At 35.8% G+C, this 17,360-nt stretch overlaps 1 protein-coding gene across 1 annotated transcript in view; it reads right to left on the reverse strand.

Moving 5' to 3' along the window:
• Nucleotides 1-514: 514 nt before the first annotated feature.
• The window catches only part of SAMHD1 (SAM and HD domain containing deoxynucleoside triphosphate triphosphohydrolase 1), a 46,193-nt gene continuing 29,347 nt past the window's right edge, over nucleotides 515-17,360 (reverse strand). The window contains exons 13-16 of the mRNA XM_081324491.1: nucleotides 14,040-14,135; nucleotides 13,646-13,750; nucleotides 12,855-12,992; nucleotides 515-3,090 (exon numbers count right to left, since the gene is read on the reverse strand). Coding sequence (XP_081180617.1) covers nucleotides 2,980-3,090; nucleotides 12,855-12,992; nucleotides 13,646-13,750; nucleotides 14,040-14,135 — 450 coding nt within the window. The 3' untranslated portion in view covers nucleotides 515-2,979. The remainder of the gene's footprint in view (nucleotides 3,091-12,854; nucleotides 12,993-13,645; nucleotides 13,751-14,039; nucleotides 14,136-17,360) is intronic.

Consider the following 17,360-nt stretch of genomic DNA (forward strand, 5'->3'; position numbering starts at 1 on the left):
TTTTATTCCCTTTTTTATATATGGGGACAAATATTGCCATCTTCCACCCATCTGGTATATGGCAGGTGTTATGTCTGTAACGTTAGCTTTTATTAGGGAAGCTCAGATCTATATTCCTCTTTTGAAGGAAAGCTCAGATATACAACATTTGGCTGTCTGCTGGATGGAGGTCATGAAAACAAAATGGAAGACACATCCTCATTTTGATGGATATCTGTACACCCTGTGTAAAAAGGATGCAGGGTGGTAATTTTCTTTTTGCAAAAGTGCAAGTTAATACAGAAGCCCAGGATTACCATGAACAATTCACTAACCATTCACACCTGAAGCTGAAAGAACAACCTGATTTACAAATAGGAGCAACGTTTGAAAATTCTCTCTGTTGGACCAAATACTGTATGAATCCATATGGGAAGCAGGTCTTGATATGCTGTAATGATTCAGTCTACAGTAGATCCTTGAAAAAAACCTCAGGCTTTCCTAACACAAAAACAATTAAATGTACACCCCTGCCCCAATACATCCATATTCTAAATCCACTGAGTTGATAAGTATAATTTTCTGCCCATATTATATTTTAATTGTGAAGTTCTAGCTTGGCTTAAGCTTGAATATTTTTAAGAAAATTGAAGAAAGATTAGTTAAATTTAAACAGGTTAAGTCATAAAGCAGCAGATGTTATTGCTGAATGAAATGTTCACCAGTGATATTCAAATTCAGGCTATAAAATATAAAGTTAGGTTGGACTGAGTATTTTTTTAATTAAATTCTATTCTCAATGTAACAAAGGGGTGGATGTCCCCCAATTCCTTGCAACCTTCTTCAAATCAGTGGTGTGAAAGATAGTGCAGGAGCTGCAGAAGGAATGGATGAAAATCACTTTTCTTTTTTTCAGTGGGAATACATATCTTTCTTCCATACCACAGGAGTAATGGTTCATGGAAGGGCAAATCTGTAGCCAATCCATCATATTTTTTTAATTAAAAAATGCAGAATTCTTCTGAAACTTACTCAGATTCTTTGAACGGGCCTAAAACAAAAATTACACTTTAGAATTAAATATTAGTTCTTGCAATTAACAGAAACATGCTATGTTAATATATAAAGTAAATATTGTAGAATTTGGTTTCCAGAAATAATGTAAAGAAACATCATATTGTTCTAAACAAATAATCCATACTATCTGATTACTACGAGACATAAAAACTACATTCAAAGTTGGCTTCAGAGAAGTTGAACACACTTTCCTCTTACAGTTCCTTTTTGTCTCTCTATGGTTCAAAATAATTTTCTTCTGTTTCATTGAAAGCATGAGTCCTATATTGGTTTATAGTTTTCTTTTATTAAACAATTATCAAAATATTCATAACTTTAAAATATTGTAATATTTATTGTGCTAATGCATATTTAGCTCTAAATCAATATACATTCATCAGCTGTCATGATTTAAAAGTTAAAGAATTATGGAATAATAACTTCATAGAAAATATATAAATTTCAAGCAAGTAGCAGAAGAGCTTCTCCACTCTCCACTCTCAATTTTATTTTATTTATTTACTCAGATAGGGAAGTTTTATTTTCACTAGTTCATTTCACTGTTTATGGTTTGCACTAGTGGAAAGAATATTTGTGAATATTAGTAATCCAATTTTTAATTTAATTTTTAATTTAAACAACATTGCCTGAATACTAAAGCTGAAGTTAGTGCAAGGAATAACATTTTCATGAAATTGACAAATTAAAATTATACATGGGGTGGGGGGGCCCTTAGGCATCTACACTGCAGACATCGGTTTTGGCCCTGAGTATTTCTGCAGCAAGTTGACATTGTGTCATTAGGCTTTATCTTCTCCTGAACTGTTTGAAATGTGCCCCCCCCCAATTTCAGAAATGCTTCCTCAAGGGATGGAGAAAGGGTTTATAGTAAGTAGGCCCTAAACCCACACCAGTTGAGAAAATATACCCTCTTGCTGGTATTGTTCTACCTAGGATTAGGAGAGAAGTAGCAGCAGATGCTGAGAACCAAACGAGAGAATTATCCCCCATATCCTCTGAATGGATACATACCCCAAACTCGTCGACTTAAATCTAGGAAGTTTTATGAGAGGAGCAAAACTAAATTAGAAGATGGAGAACAGAATTTATGGAACAAGAAATAATCTCAAAAAGAACATGGCTAAGGGATTTGAACTCTCTATGTTAGTTGGAAGACACTGAAAAAGTTGACAATGGAAGTGTCTAAAAGTAAGATCAACATGCTCAAGTAGGGAGTTGCTGGCGAATAACAACATGCAATATGAAAGTGGGGAGAGGCAGAGTCTGGCCCATTTGTTGGTCTGTCAATTACTACCAGTAGAATGCACCAAAAGTGATTTGTTTCTGGTCAATGATAAAGCCAAAAAGGTAGCCTCATTTTGTCAGTTTAAGGTTTAATCTGGACATGAAATAAACAAAAATCACTCAGGCCTACTTACTATAAACCCTTTCCCCATCCCTTGAGGAAGCATTTCTGAAATTGGGGGGGAGGGCACATTTCAAACAGTTCAGGAGAAGATAAAGCCTAATGAAAATTGGTTACCTCTCCCTGTGCAAATTTAGAGAATTTACACATAAAAACAATGCTGGGTTCAGTGAAGTATTCAGAATATTTTAGAAAAATGATTTATAAATCTATTAGTTTCTTGATTTTTAAACCCTGAAATATTTTTGTAAGTTTGCTATATAGAGCAGTGATGTTTATCTTAAATCAACACTAAAATAGTGTTGATAAATTATTTGCACAGCTTTCTCAAAACCACAATAATATACAATTTTGTGAAAAAGTCTTCAGGTATTTTCCACTGCAGTTTTTCAAAGACATTATGCAGGCTTACTCTGTAATTTTACAGAATATCTTTTGAAGAAAGCTTGGCTAGAATACATCCACACACAAAGATACATGCAAACACACAGGATTGAAGGAATATACTAACTCAATCTTTAAAAAAGTTTTGTTTTACAATTTAAAACAGTACTCTTTTTGTTTGAAACTTGATTTTCATCATCCTTTTTTTTCATTGGAGTAAGTCCTGGAGCAACCACATCACCATCCTATCAAATAATCAAAATGGAGAAATTAAGTTTTGCAGTTCAGATTCACTGTTAAGGTATTTTGTCATCTTTTCTCCTGACAATTGAAATAAATATATGTACATTTAAGGGATAAAATGTTATCAGGCCTGACTTATCCCTTTGCATGGGATAAATCATGATTTTTTTCATATTCACAAAGATCTTTTTTATTGTTATGAAAATACTAATTTTATGTAAATAACATTTTAACTTCTAGTAAGTTCATTAATATAATATAGCATATAAGCAGGCTCTGTGTCTTACCAATGCTTATTGCAGTAGCCCATTAAAAAGTACACAGTAAAGAATTACACTTCCCGGGTGTCATGGCGACACAGATGAAAGAACCCGGAGCTCCGGTTTCCTAGTCTAATTTCGCTTCGTCTGGAGACCCAAAGAGGTCAGAAAGTCGCTATGGAGAGGCAACGAGGAGGAAGGGAAACCTTGGGAGTTCGGAGCCAACGGCGGTTGGCCTAAACAGACTTAGGAAACTTTTTAAAACAGGCAGGAGAAAGGCTGCTGGCAAGTACGCAGACAACCCAAGCCACAGACAGCACGGGAAGAAGCAAAGAGCCATGGTAGTGGCGCCAAACAGCTGGCTGTCAACAATATGTTTGATCTGGGTGAGATTCTTCTTCATTTCTCTTCCCAAAGGACTTTTAAAATATAATTCCCTGAACTGGATAACTTTTAAAAGTAAAAAAACCCCAGAAAGACTTGGGAAGAAGAGAGAAATCTGGAATGGGGGAATGAAATTAAGGAATATAAAAAATATGCAGAAAAAAATCGAGACTGATTGAAAAGAAAAAAATGATAATCTGTTGTTGGCTAATTTTTTTGATTTGGGAAGATTTTTAATTTTTTTACTTTGTTGTGAAAGAGCATTTTAAATAAAAGTTTTACTACTGGATAAAGACACTATAACTAATGAGGACACCTAGTGGTGAAGGAAGATACTATAATAATACAGAAAAAATCAGAAGAGTGATGACCTTGAAACAACACCTGTGCTAAACAAAGAACATCCTGTGTTTCTACAAAAGAAAAAACAAAGATTTTTTAAAACTACATCTTTCACCTTTAGACATAACTATTATAGAAACTATTTAGAGAGAGGGGTTTTTTTCCTTTTTCTTTTTTCTCTAATATCTTTGAACTAACAGAAATATTTGGATTAGATTTATGCAGTTGGTGTTTTTTATTTTGCTGGATTACAGCTTAAAGTAGTTGGCTTTTTTAAAACCTGGATTAGCCTAAAACAGTTGGCTCCCTTTTAAACCTGGATTATAGCCTAAAGCAGATAGCTTCTTTTTAAATTTGGATTTTAGCCTAAAACAGTTGGCTCTTTTTAAAGTTGGATTATAGCCTAAAGCAGTTGGCTTCCCCCCACCTCTTCTCCCTGTGTTTTTACAAAATCTGCCTGACTGAATAATGAGTGCACTAAACCTCACCAAAATTACAAAAAAAACCTGTTTCTGCACCCTCTTCTGGAACATCTAGTCTAGCAAGTCAGGATCTATTGAAGCAATGTTACAACAATCTCCAAAAAGAGATGCATGCGACTTTACAACTAATGCAAGAAATGATGCAGTAGAATCATCAAGAAACAAAAAGCAATCTTGATTAGCTAAGCAAACAAATGCTTGACATAAAGACACAATTTGAGGTTCACCAACAAATGATCCTTAAAAATGAACAAAGAATTCAGAAGGTGGAAAATCAATCAGAAGATACTGGAGGAAAAATTGAAGCACTAATGACAGAGAATGAAAGATTACAACAAGCAAATCAAAACCTAGAAGGACCGGTCACTGCTTTGAAAATGGAGAAGGAGGTACACTATTTGAGATTTCAGAACATACCCAAAGATAAAGAGGAAAATATAGTAGAAGTGATTATTAATCTATTAGCAGAGGTCCTAGAAATGGAAAGATTAGAGATGCAGCAAGAAGTGGATGAAATATTTAGAATGAATTCATGCTATGCAAGGAAACACAAATTGCCCAGAGAAGTCCATGTAAGATTTATGAAGAAAACAATGAGGGATAAGATATTAAGAAGAGTTAGAGATGGCTTCCGGTTTGCGCGCACGGTGCTTTCGGACGTGCAGGGAGAGCTCCCTCCCTGCCATCCATTCTTTCTTCATTGGAGGACCCTGAAAAGGGTTGAAAGTCGCCCTGGAGGGGCGGCCACCGCAAGGAGACCCTCCTGTGATCATGGAAGGGCAGTAGCCCTTGAATCTGGAGCATCTCCTTTTGGCCCGAAGAAGAGACTGGCCATCAACATGGCCGATCATTAAGCCGTTCCCTGCCGAAAGCCAAAAGTACCACCTAGCACAACGAAACAATCTGGAGGACTTGGGTGAGACCTCTCCTTTCTTATTCCCCTAACTGCCTGCCTGAGGGGCTTTTCTGAAAGTTTTCTCCCCCCCCCTTTTTTTTTGAAAAACAGCTTTTGTATACTTGGGGGAATAACATTTTAAGCCTTAAAGCGAAGAAGAAAAAAACACCATCTGATTAAGCAAAGAAACTAAGCAATCTCATTCCTACCTTTTTAAAAGCTCATATTTTTGTGGGGATCTACTACCCTATTTTCTGTTTAAGATGTGAACTAAGGAAAAAAGAATGGACTAATTATACAAAAGCTTTATATTAATTTGGGGGGAAAAAGAATTGTACAACTTATTCTATATGCTACTGATGACATCCTGTGGCTAAACTTGAATTGCAAGTAAACTTTTGGCTTATTCTGACAGCTGACTGAATAACAGATCTGTCCTTGATATTATCTTCAAAGACAAGTGTGGGAACACCTGGCACTGAAAACAACTTTTAGGGCTGTAAACACTAACAAAATGGATGACTACATCCCAACACTTAACTATAAATTGATACTGGACACAATATTGGCTATAACTGAGCAAATTAAAGCCAAACTGCATGATAAACCTGACAACTCAAAGCCACCAGAACAAACTTTGACCTTAAATGATGAACTGACAACCCAAAAACAAATAGAAGAACTGGAAATTAACACTAAAATAGGAGACTTCAAAGAGCAACAAATGCAGCCTACAGAGAACTTTGAAGTCCAAACTCCAACTTTAACTACAAAACTTACAGTTCAAAAAACAACACCCAAAGAAAGCAACATTAAGAGCAAAGATAATAATAATAATAATAATAATAATAATAATAATAATAATAGTAGTAGTAGTAGTAGTAGTAGTAGTAATAATAATAATAATAAAGTTGGAAGGGACCTTGGAGGTCATCTAGTCCAACCCCCTGCTCAGGCAGGAAACCTTATACCATTTCAAAGGTCTTCAAATACAGTATGTTGAGGATTCAGCTAATCAAACAATAACAACATTAACTACTACTTTCTACCTAACCCAGATGGAAATGGAACAAGAATTACATCAAATATCAAAAACTAAGCTATTAAAGCAATATTTCAATGATTATAAAGGGGACACCAGCTTGGCAAAACTGTCATTTGGATGGTCTCCGTGGATTCAAATAAGAGGTGGAGGAAGAAAGGGAGACACATTTGAGAATTTAAAGACACTAAGATGGAAGCCTGATTGACACAAAAGGAAGGCGAGTGTTAGATTTAAAGATTTAGACTTGTCTCTTTTTTGGGATTTGTAAGGACAGAACTTAAAAAATCTTTTTTGATGGACTAAGGGGAATCTTAAAAATAAATAAATAAACTGATTTCATATTTAGGTTTTAGATTTTTAAAAGAAAACAAAATTAAGCTTTTAGAATAAAACTTTGAATTATACTATAGAATTTAGAATCTTATAATATAAGATAGTGTTTTAATAAGTATTGAATGGTTAAGACAAAAAATCTTTTCTAACAATTGGTGATTTGTTAAGATGAAAACTAGACTTTACTGCTAAATCATAAGAATGAGTTGTAATGAACAATGTAAGTTTTCTAGACAAGAGAATTATTCTTTACTGAAATAGGGAATTGTAGGTTACCCAAAACAAGGTTTCTTCTGTATATTATAGGCCACTTTAGAGTATATTATTGCAATTAGGTAGAACTTAAAAACAGGATTTTGATATGTATTAGTCTAATTACATTGAAAACTTTGTTAATTGACTAGGTCAGGGGTAGGCAACCTCAGCTCTTTTATGACTCATGGACTTCAACTCCCAGAATTCCTGAGCCGGCTGGGAGTTGAAGTCCATGAGTCATAAAAGAGCCGAGGTTGCCTACCCCTGGACTAGGTTATATCTAGAAATGTACTAACTTGATCACTTTGACTATGTGAAAACTAAGGGAATCAGAGATGCAACCTGAACTATTTACAAAGAACTTGTTATTTGTTACTTTTCACTAACCAACCATCATATTGTTTCACAAATAGATGTATATGTAAATATTGAAAAACCAATAAAACTTGAATAAAAAAAGAAGAGTTAGAAATGATCCATTACAATATAAAGATAAAGAAATAGTAGTGTTGAAACTGATTCCCAAGAGAATAAGGGATACTCAAAGACATTTCTTGATTACAAAGCTGATTAAAAAAGGAGTAAATTTTAGATGGCTGATGCCAGAAGGGATTTTAATCAACTGGAATAACACAAGATATCGTTTGGACTCAGTGTGGAAGTCAGAGGATTTTGATGAAAGATATAGAGCATTTCTGGGAGAAAGAACACAATATTAACAAGAGGATGGAAAAAGCCAGAAGCAGACAGAACAAACGATAGAGGAAACAATTACACAGGTGGAAGAGGAAAAAGAGAAGATGAATCAAGATGAGAGAATAGTAAGAGAGCAGAGGATTACGAGATCAACAAGACCTAAATATAAGTAAACCAAAATGGAGAAGTAAAATGGAATTTTTAGTGAATATAAATGGATTGAATTCCCCATCAAAAAGGAAAAGAATTTTCAAACAACTACAGAAATTAAATATTGATATAATTTGTTTGCAAGTTGTTGTTGTTGTTAGCTGCGAAGTCGTGTCTGACCCATCGCGACCCTATGGACAACGTTCCTCCAGGCCTTCCTGTCCTCTACCATCTTCTGGAGTCCATTTAAGCTCACGCCTACTGCTTCAGTGACTCCATCCAGCCACCTCATTCTCTGTCGTCCCCTTCTTCTATTGCCCTCAATCTTTCCCAGCATTAGGCTCTTCTCCAGTGAGTCCTTCCTTCTCATCAGGTGGCCAAAGTATTTGAGTTTCAATTTCAGGATCTGGCCTTCTAAAGAGCAGTCAGGATTGATCTCCTCTAGGACTGACCGGTTTGATCGCCTTGCAGTCCAAGGGACTCGCAGGAGTCTTCTCCAGCTCTTGTTTGCAAGAGACATACATAAAAAACAACATAATTTTTTGAAAAATCCAAAACTTGGAAAACTTTATTATGCATCAGCTCAACAAAAGAGGAGTAGTTATATATGTCAAAGAGACAATAGATTCCAAAATGATTTATGCAGAAGAAGGAAGAATATTAATGGTAGAAATCAAAAACAGGTATTTTTGATAGCAATATATGCACCAAATAACAAACAAGAAGAATTCTAACAAAACCTTCACAGAAAAATAGTAGAAATGGAATACCAAAATATATGCTTAATTGGGGATTTCAATACAATAGTAGACGGGACATTAGACTATAAAAACAGTAAATCAGGGAAACAAGGAAGAAAAAGATTACCTAAGACTTTTTTCAATATGATAAAGGAAATTGGTATATAAGATATCTGGAGAGAAACAAATCCAGGAAATCACAATACACATTTCATTCTAATAGTCATAAATCTTGGTCTAGAATGGATATGACTTGGGCGAAGCCTGAATTAAAGGTTAATATGCAGGAAATTAAAATAGAATTAGGTACTTGGGCAGATCATAACCCCTTAAAAATGGTGTTGAAAGGAATGCAGAAAAATTAAGATGGACTTTGAATAAATCTATATTAAAAGAGAAAGAATTTATAAACTTAGCAACAAAAGAAATGGAATTTTTCTTCAAAGAAAATAAAAAAGAAGATACAACATTACAAAATGTATGGGATACAGCCAAAGCATATTTTCGAGATGTAGCGATAACATATATGGCAAAAAAAATAAAGAAAAGAGACAACAATGTCAGTTGTTAAGAGAAGAATTTAAAAAATTAGAACTTAAAACTACAAATAAACCCACAAAAGAAAATATTGAAAAGACAAATGGAAATAATAAAACATAAATTAAATTTAATAGAATCAGAAATATTGGCACAACAAATTAAAAGGGCAAAGCAAAACTTCTTTGAAAATGCAAACAAACCAGTAAGATGGTTAGCTTATAAACTTACAAAACAGAAGGAGAAAAAATTGATAAACAATTTAGTACATAAAAAAGGCTGTTTACAATTTAAAAATGAAGCAATAAAAAGATAATTAAAGAATACTATGAGAAACTGTACAACAAGGAAGAAGCTCCATAGGAGAAAATGACTCAATATATGGAAAAAAATAATTTACCAAAACTTCCAGAAAACATTAAGACTATGTTAAATGAAAAAATAACAATGCTGTTACTGTCAGAGGCAATAAAAAGTTGATACCAAAAGAGGACTCAGATTAGACCCAGATCAAAAACTATAGACCAATATCACTACTGAATGTGGACTATAAAATCTTCACTTCGATAATAGTTGAGAGGCTGAAAAGATTTTTGACTGAATTTATACACCGAGATCAAAATGGATTTTTGCCAAAGAGACAAATAAAAAATAATTTGAGGATAATACTAGGTATATTGGAATATTATGAAGTTCATCCAGGGAAACAACTGGCACTAGTATTTTTAGATGCCCAAAAGGCATTCGATAATGTTTCTTGGCAATTTACGATTCAACAACTAAAAACAGTGGACTTTGGTCAAATCTTTATAAATACGATTCAGACAATATATCAGAAACAAACAGCAAAAGTAATTGTAAATGGGGATTACACAGAGAATTTTGATATACGAAAAGGCACAAGACAAGGATGTCCATTATCCCCATTGCTATTTATCTTAACTTTGGAAGTTTTAAATAGAAACATTAGGCAAGATCCAGAAATTAAAGGATTGAAAATAAAAGGTGAAATCTACAAACTGCAAGCATTTGAAGATGATTTGGTATTTATTCTAGAGGAACATTTAGAGATGATTCCTAAACTGTTGGAAAAGAGAACAATTTGGAGAGATAGCAGGATTAAAGATAGAGATAGTTAAAATTTTTACAGATAAACAAAAAAAGCAATTATCAGAAAAAATAAAATTGCAAATAGTCAAAAAGGTCAAATATTTGGGAATATATTTGACAGCAAGATGCTGAACAATAAAAGAAGATAATTACATTAAATTGTTAAACCAAATAAAGCTTGATTTGGAAAAATGGAAGAATCTTCAACTGTTGATGTTAGGAAGAATTGCTATGGTGAAAATGAATGTATTACCAAAAATATTTTTTTTTATTTCAAATGATACCTATAAAACTGGAGAAAAAATCCTTTGAAGATTTAAACTCTCTTAATTCAAAAATTTATCTGCCAAGGAAAGAAACCTAGAATTAAATTGAAAATGTTACAAGAAGCCAAGGGAAATGGAGGCTTTGGCTTGCCAGATTGAGTTTTATATTATCAAGCATCAGTGTTAACATGGATAAAAGAATAAATAACGTACGGGCATCTTGGGTTAACCAGTCTATTCCACCTTTAATGATGGGGGGTGAGGTGTTACCCCCCGTTGATAGGGCTCGCAACTTGGGCGTCGTCCTGGATTCGCGGCTCAGTTTTGAAGATCATATAGGAGCCGTGACCAGGGGGGCCTTTGCCCAGGTTCGCCTGGTGCGCCAGTTGCGGCCCTATCTGATGCCCTACGCACAGTCACCCATGCGCTCGTGACCTCCCAGTTGGACTACTGCAACGCTCTCTACATGGGGCTGCCCTTGAGGACCACTCGGAGGTTTCAGCTGGTGCAGAATGCAGCCGCGCGAGTTGTGATGGGGGTTTCCCGATATTCCCATGTAACACCTCTGCTCCGCGAGCTGCATTGGCTTCCGGTTGCCCTGCAGGTGAGATTCAAGGTGCTGGTGATGACCTATAAAGCCCTAAATGGCTTGGGTCTGGGATATTTGAGGGAACACCTGCTGCCGGCATCAAGCTCCCTTTGTACTGTGCGCTCCCACAGGGAGGGCCTTCTCAGGGTACCGCCGGCAGAAGACTGCTGGCGGGTAACACCCAGGGGGAGGGCCTTCTTGTGGGTGCACCTGCCCTTTGGAACCAGCTGCCCGTAGAGCTCAGGACTGCCCCTGACCTTCGTTCATTCCGCCGGGACCTGAAGACCTGGCTCTTTGAGCTTTCCGGCCAGGACTGAGAATTTTAATTGTAATTTTATTTTAATTGGGTTTTAATTGGAGTTTAATAGGGTTTTTTTTATTCAAGGACTAAATTTAATTATTTTAATTGTTCTTAACTTTTGTAATTTGTATTGTTATTTTAAATTCCTTGTGAACCGCCCTGAGTCCTACGGGAGAAGGGCGGTATATAAGTCCAATAAACATAAACATAAACATAACTCTTAGAAATAAAAGATTGCTGTATCTGGAGGGACAAGACCTGCAACTTGGTTGGCATGCTTTTCTATGGTACAGAAAAAATAAAATACATAAATACTTCCAAAACCACTACATTACAAATGCATTATTTGAAAATTCCAGGATGGCTTTCAACAATGGAAGCATTCGTACATCCAAATCTAGTCAGTCTCGATAAAATATGGACATACAAAGATATTCTAAATTCTGAAGGGAACTTAAAATCCAGGCAAGAGATGGAAAATCAGGGCATCGATTTAACACGTTGGTCACATTTACAAATGCAAGTCAGATATGATAAAGATATTAAACAGTATGGATTTTACAAAGAATGGACTATGTTTGATCAGACATTATTAATTTCTGATGAAAAGTTAATTAAAAATGTACAATTTCCTATTAAATTTCAAAATGGAAGATGAACAAGTAAAAGATATAATATAGACTTAGAAAAGTGGCAAAGTTTGTGGGAAAGAAACTATAAATTAACAATATCAGCTTCATAAAAACAAAACTTGTATGTTTTATAGATGGCATTTGCCACTAACAAGATTAGCAAAAATGTTTAGAAACATGTCAGAGAAATGTTGGAAATGTAAACCCAAACCAGGTACTTATTATCATATGTGGTGGACATGTGTTAAAGCAAGGAGATATTGGACAATAATACACAATTGGTTAGAAAAAATATTAGAGAAACTAATAGATTATAAACCTGATTTTTTACTTGGTATAATGCCAGAAAAACTTGATAAACAAAGTACATATTTGATTCTACATGTGATAATAGCGGCAAAAATTATATTTGCATAATATTGGAAGAACGAAGAAATACCACTAGAAGAAGAAATAATCAAAAAAATATTAGACTGAGGAAATGGAGCGACTTACTTTAAGGTTGAAAGAAAAAGAAGAAACAGAATATTTTCAAACTTGGGATCTATTTTATCAATGGTTAGAGAAAAGATTTAGAGATTAGGAATTTAATTTGCATTAATGAATAAGATAGACAACACATTTTTGTTGAATAATTATTATTGAACTCTGTTTAAAAATAATAATAATAAAATAATAATAAATTTTCCAAAATTTTCAGGAGGTTGTCTTGTTATAAGTGTACTTTCATTCATGTATGAACATCTTACCCGTGGTTTAGTGAAATCCTTATCTATACACCACTGAACAAAATATTTTGTAGCAGCTTCAATTATCTCTGTATCCTTTTTTTTACAATAAACTCTGATGATCTGTTCTGCAAATTTTTCTGGAAGCAGCTTTGAAACCTTAAAGACATAAATAATTAAAATGCTTAACTTAACTGACTTTCCTTATCTTCCCCAAGCAGTAAAACAGACCATTGAAAGCCATTATAAAAAGAGCATCCAGTACAAGCATAATAGAGCTGGTATAGAAGATTCACCCTTTAAAACTGAATATCATTACAGGCAATTCTTGACTTATTGCTTACCGACTGTTCAAAGTTACAAAGAAACACCCACACACACACACACCCCACACACAAAGGTACTTTTGACCCAGATCTGAAACTGCAATGGCTGCTCTCCTCCCGTGTCTCATATCATATTTTGGGCACTCAGCAAGCGGTCCACATTTACGGCCATTTGCACAATCCTGCAATCACATGACCATAATTTACATATATATTTTTTTCCAAGCAACTAGCATATGGTTCTAATTCTGGCAAAAAAATGGCCATTGAGGATACAGGATTTACATAACAATCACAGGGTTCATGTTAGAACCCTACAAATAACATTGTAAACTCAGATATGGTTATATGATAACTTCATAAATTCTGAATATAATTCTGGGCTCAATTATACTTTTAAATCAAGGACTACCTGTAATATGGTGGCTATTTTCTTAAAACCAACACAATAAACTGGCAAAACCAACCACTCCCATTTTTACTTACTTGTTCTCTTGCAATATTGACTGCCTTAGTGATGTCACGCTTGCAGTAGAAATAAACATTATTGACGGGGTCCCTTTCTTTCATTCCATAATCCATATTAATAACCTTTATATGGCAAAATCAAAATAAAGCACACTTAACAATTTATATAAATACACTCTAAGAAAGCAAAGTAAGATTTTTTTTTTAAAAAAAAGGCTCAGCTTGGTTTTCTTGCAGAGGTTTCATCACCCAGACTAGATAACATCATCAGTGTTAATGATCAGTACTAAAACTGATAATGATACCTAGTTTGCAAGAAAACAACCAAGCTCAGAGAGCATCAAGGAACCCTCTCAGCTACAAATATTCTCCTTTATTGGTAAAAACAAAACCAAAAAAGCACCTTACTTACATCAACAATAAAATCTTCAGCCTTCAGTTCCACATCTTCAGAAATTGTCATAGGTTTGGACTCAACAATTTCAGCACACAATCTATCATAGTCTTCCTGGAAGGCATAACATTTTTAACTTTTCACTGAGTCAGCAGATAACAGTATTTTCAGAAACTTGATTAATATTTTAAAAAATATTTGAGTTACATACAGTCATGCTCGAAATTGTTGGCACCCCAGAAATTTTTCCAGAAAATCAAGTATTTCTCACAGAAAAGTATTGCAGGAACACATGTTTTGCTATACACAGGTTTATTCCCTTTGTATGTATTGGAACACAACAAAAAAGGGAGGAAAAAAAGCAAATTGGACATAATGTCAAACAAAACTCCAAAAATGGGCCGGACAAAATTATTGGCACCCTTAACTTAATATTTGGTTGCACACCCTTTGGAAAAAATAACTGAAATCAGTCGCTTCCTATAACCATCAATAAGCTTCTTACACCTCTCACCCGGAATTTTGGACCACTCTTCCTTTGCAAACTGCTCCAGGTCTCTCTTATTGGAAGGGCGCCTTTTCCCAACAGCAATTTTAAGATCTCTCCACAGGTGTTCAATGGGATTCAGATCTGGACTCATTGCTGGCCACTTCAGAACTCTCCAGTGCTTTCTTGCCATCCATTTCTGGGTGCTTTTTGACGTATGTTTGGGGTCATTGTCTTGCTGGAAGACCCAAGATCTCGGACGCAAACCCAGCTTTCTGACACTGGGCTCTACACTGCGACCCAAAATCCTTTGGTAATCCTCAGATTTCATGATGCCTTGCACACATTCAAGGCACCCAGTGCCAGAGGCAGCAAAACAACCCCAAAACATCATTGAACCTCCACCACATTTCACTGTAGGTACTGTGTTCTTTTCTTTGTAGGCCTCATTTCATTTTCGGTAAACAGTAGAATGATGTGCTTTACCAAAAAGCTCTATCTTGGTCTCATCTGTCCACAAGACGTTTTCCCAGAAGGATTTTGGCTTACTCAAGTACATTTTAGCAAACTATAATCTTGCTTTTTTATGTCTCTGTGTCAGCAGTGGGGTCCTCCTGGGTCTCCTGCCATAGCGTTTCATTTCATTTAAATGTCGACGGATAGTTTGCGCCAACACTGATGCTCCCTGAGCCTGCAGGACAGCTTGCATTCCTTTGGAACTTGTTTGGGGCTGCTTATCCACCATCCGGACTATCCTGCGTTGCAACCTTTCATCAATTTTTCTCTTCTGTCCACGACCAGGGAGATTCGCTACAGTGCCATGGGTTGCAAACTTCTTGATAATGTTGCACACTGTGGACAAAGGCAAATCTAGATCTCTGGAGATGGACTTGTAACCTTGAGATTGTTGATATTTGTCCACAATTTTGGTTCTCAAGTCCTCAGACAGTTCTCTTCTCCTCTTTCTGTTGTCCATGCTTAGTGTGGCACACACAGACACACAATGCAAAGACTAAGTGAACTTCTCTCCTTTTTATCTGCTTTTAGGTGTGATTTTTATATTGCCCACACCTGTTACTTGCCCAAGGTAAGTTTAAAGGAGCATCACATGCTTGAAACAATTTTGTTTACCCACAATTTTGAAAGGGTGCCAATAATTTTGTCCGGCTCATTTTTGGAGTTTTGTTTGACATTATGTCCAATTTGCTTTTTTTCCTCCCTTTTTTGTTGTGTTCCAATACACACAAAGGGAATAAACCTGTGTATAGCAAAACATGTGTTCCTGCAATACTTTTCTGTGACAAATACTTGATTTTCTGGAAAAATTTCTGGGGTGCCAACAATTTCAAGCATGACTGTATACAGTATCATTTACTGCAACAAATATAGAATTGCTATAACAATATTATATTCTATCTATATAATCTCTCTCTCTCTCTCTCTGTGTGTGTGTGTGTGTGTGTGTGTGTGTGTGTGTATACATATACATATACATATACATGTAAAGGTAAAGGTTGCCCCGCACATGCGTGCTAGTCGTTTCCAACTCTAGGGGCCGGTGCTCATCTCCATTTCAAAGCTGAAGAGCCAGCGCTTGTCTGAGGACGTCTCCGTGGTCATGTGGCCGGCATGACTAGATGCCAAAGGTGCATGGAACGCTGTTGCCTTCCCACCATAGTGGTCCCTATTTTTCTACTTGCATTTTTTCGTGCTTTCGAACTGCTAGGTTGGCAGAAGCTGGGACGAGTAACAGGCACTCACTCTGCTACACGGCACTTGGGATTCGACCCGCCAAACTGCCGACCATCTGATTGACAAGCTCAGCATCCTAACCCACTGAGCCACCGCGTCCCTTTAATACATATACATATACATACATACATATAAATCTAAAAATTATAGGGTTATCAGTGCATGTAACATTGATGTGTGTGTGGACAAGAATATCAATCTTGCTGTCAAGCAAAATCAAGCTTTTAATAGTGAGTGCCACACAAAGTACACTAACCAAACAGGTGGTAAGAAAAGAGGGGAACGCAGGCACCACACAGGTTATGTAGAAAGTAAACACAGAGTCAGTCATAAAGGACTCAAATGTCTATACACCAGTGCACAGAGTATGAACAGTAAGCAGGGTGAACTAGAAATTCAGGTAAATGAGGGCAGATACGATATTGTTGCCATTACGGAAACATGGTGGGATGAAACCCACAAATGGAACACACAGCTAAGTGGAGTTGCTCTCTATATAAGAAATACCTACATCTCTACAGAAATAAGAGCACAATAATGATGAAAACAGTCTCGAATGCATGTGGGTCAATATAAAAGGGGGGGAAATGACATTGCCATAGGTGTATACTATAGGCCGCCCAACCAAACAGAGGAAATAGGTGAACTTTTTGCTAGTCAGTTAACTAAGGTATGTAGGAAGCACATCACAATAGTAATGGGGGACTTTAATTACCCTGATATCAACTGGGAGACAAACTCTGCACCACGTAGAAGATCAAACAGATTCCTGACAAACCTAGCAGACAACTTTCTCTCCCAAAAAGTAGAGAAGGGAACTAGGGGATTAGCCATATTGGATTTAATTCTCACTAACAGAGATGAAATGATAAAAGGTGTTGAAGCCACAGGAACCTTGGGGGGAAGTGATCATGCAATATTGGAATTCAACATTCTGGAGGCACAAGCAATAGAACACAGCCAAACTAGAGTCTTGGACTTTAAAAGAGCTAATTTCAATAAACTTAGAGAGAGCTTTGGAAGGATTCCATGGATGAAAATCCTAAAGGGGGAAAGATTCAAGAAGCTTGGGAAATTTTGAAAAGTGAGATAATAAAGGC

This window comes from Vipera berus (assembly GCF_964194415.1).
Source record: "Vipera berus genome assembly, chromosome: 3".
Lineage (NCBI taxonomy): Eukaryota > Metazoa > Chordata > Lepidosauria > Squamata > Viperidae > Vipera > Vipera berus.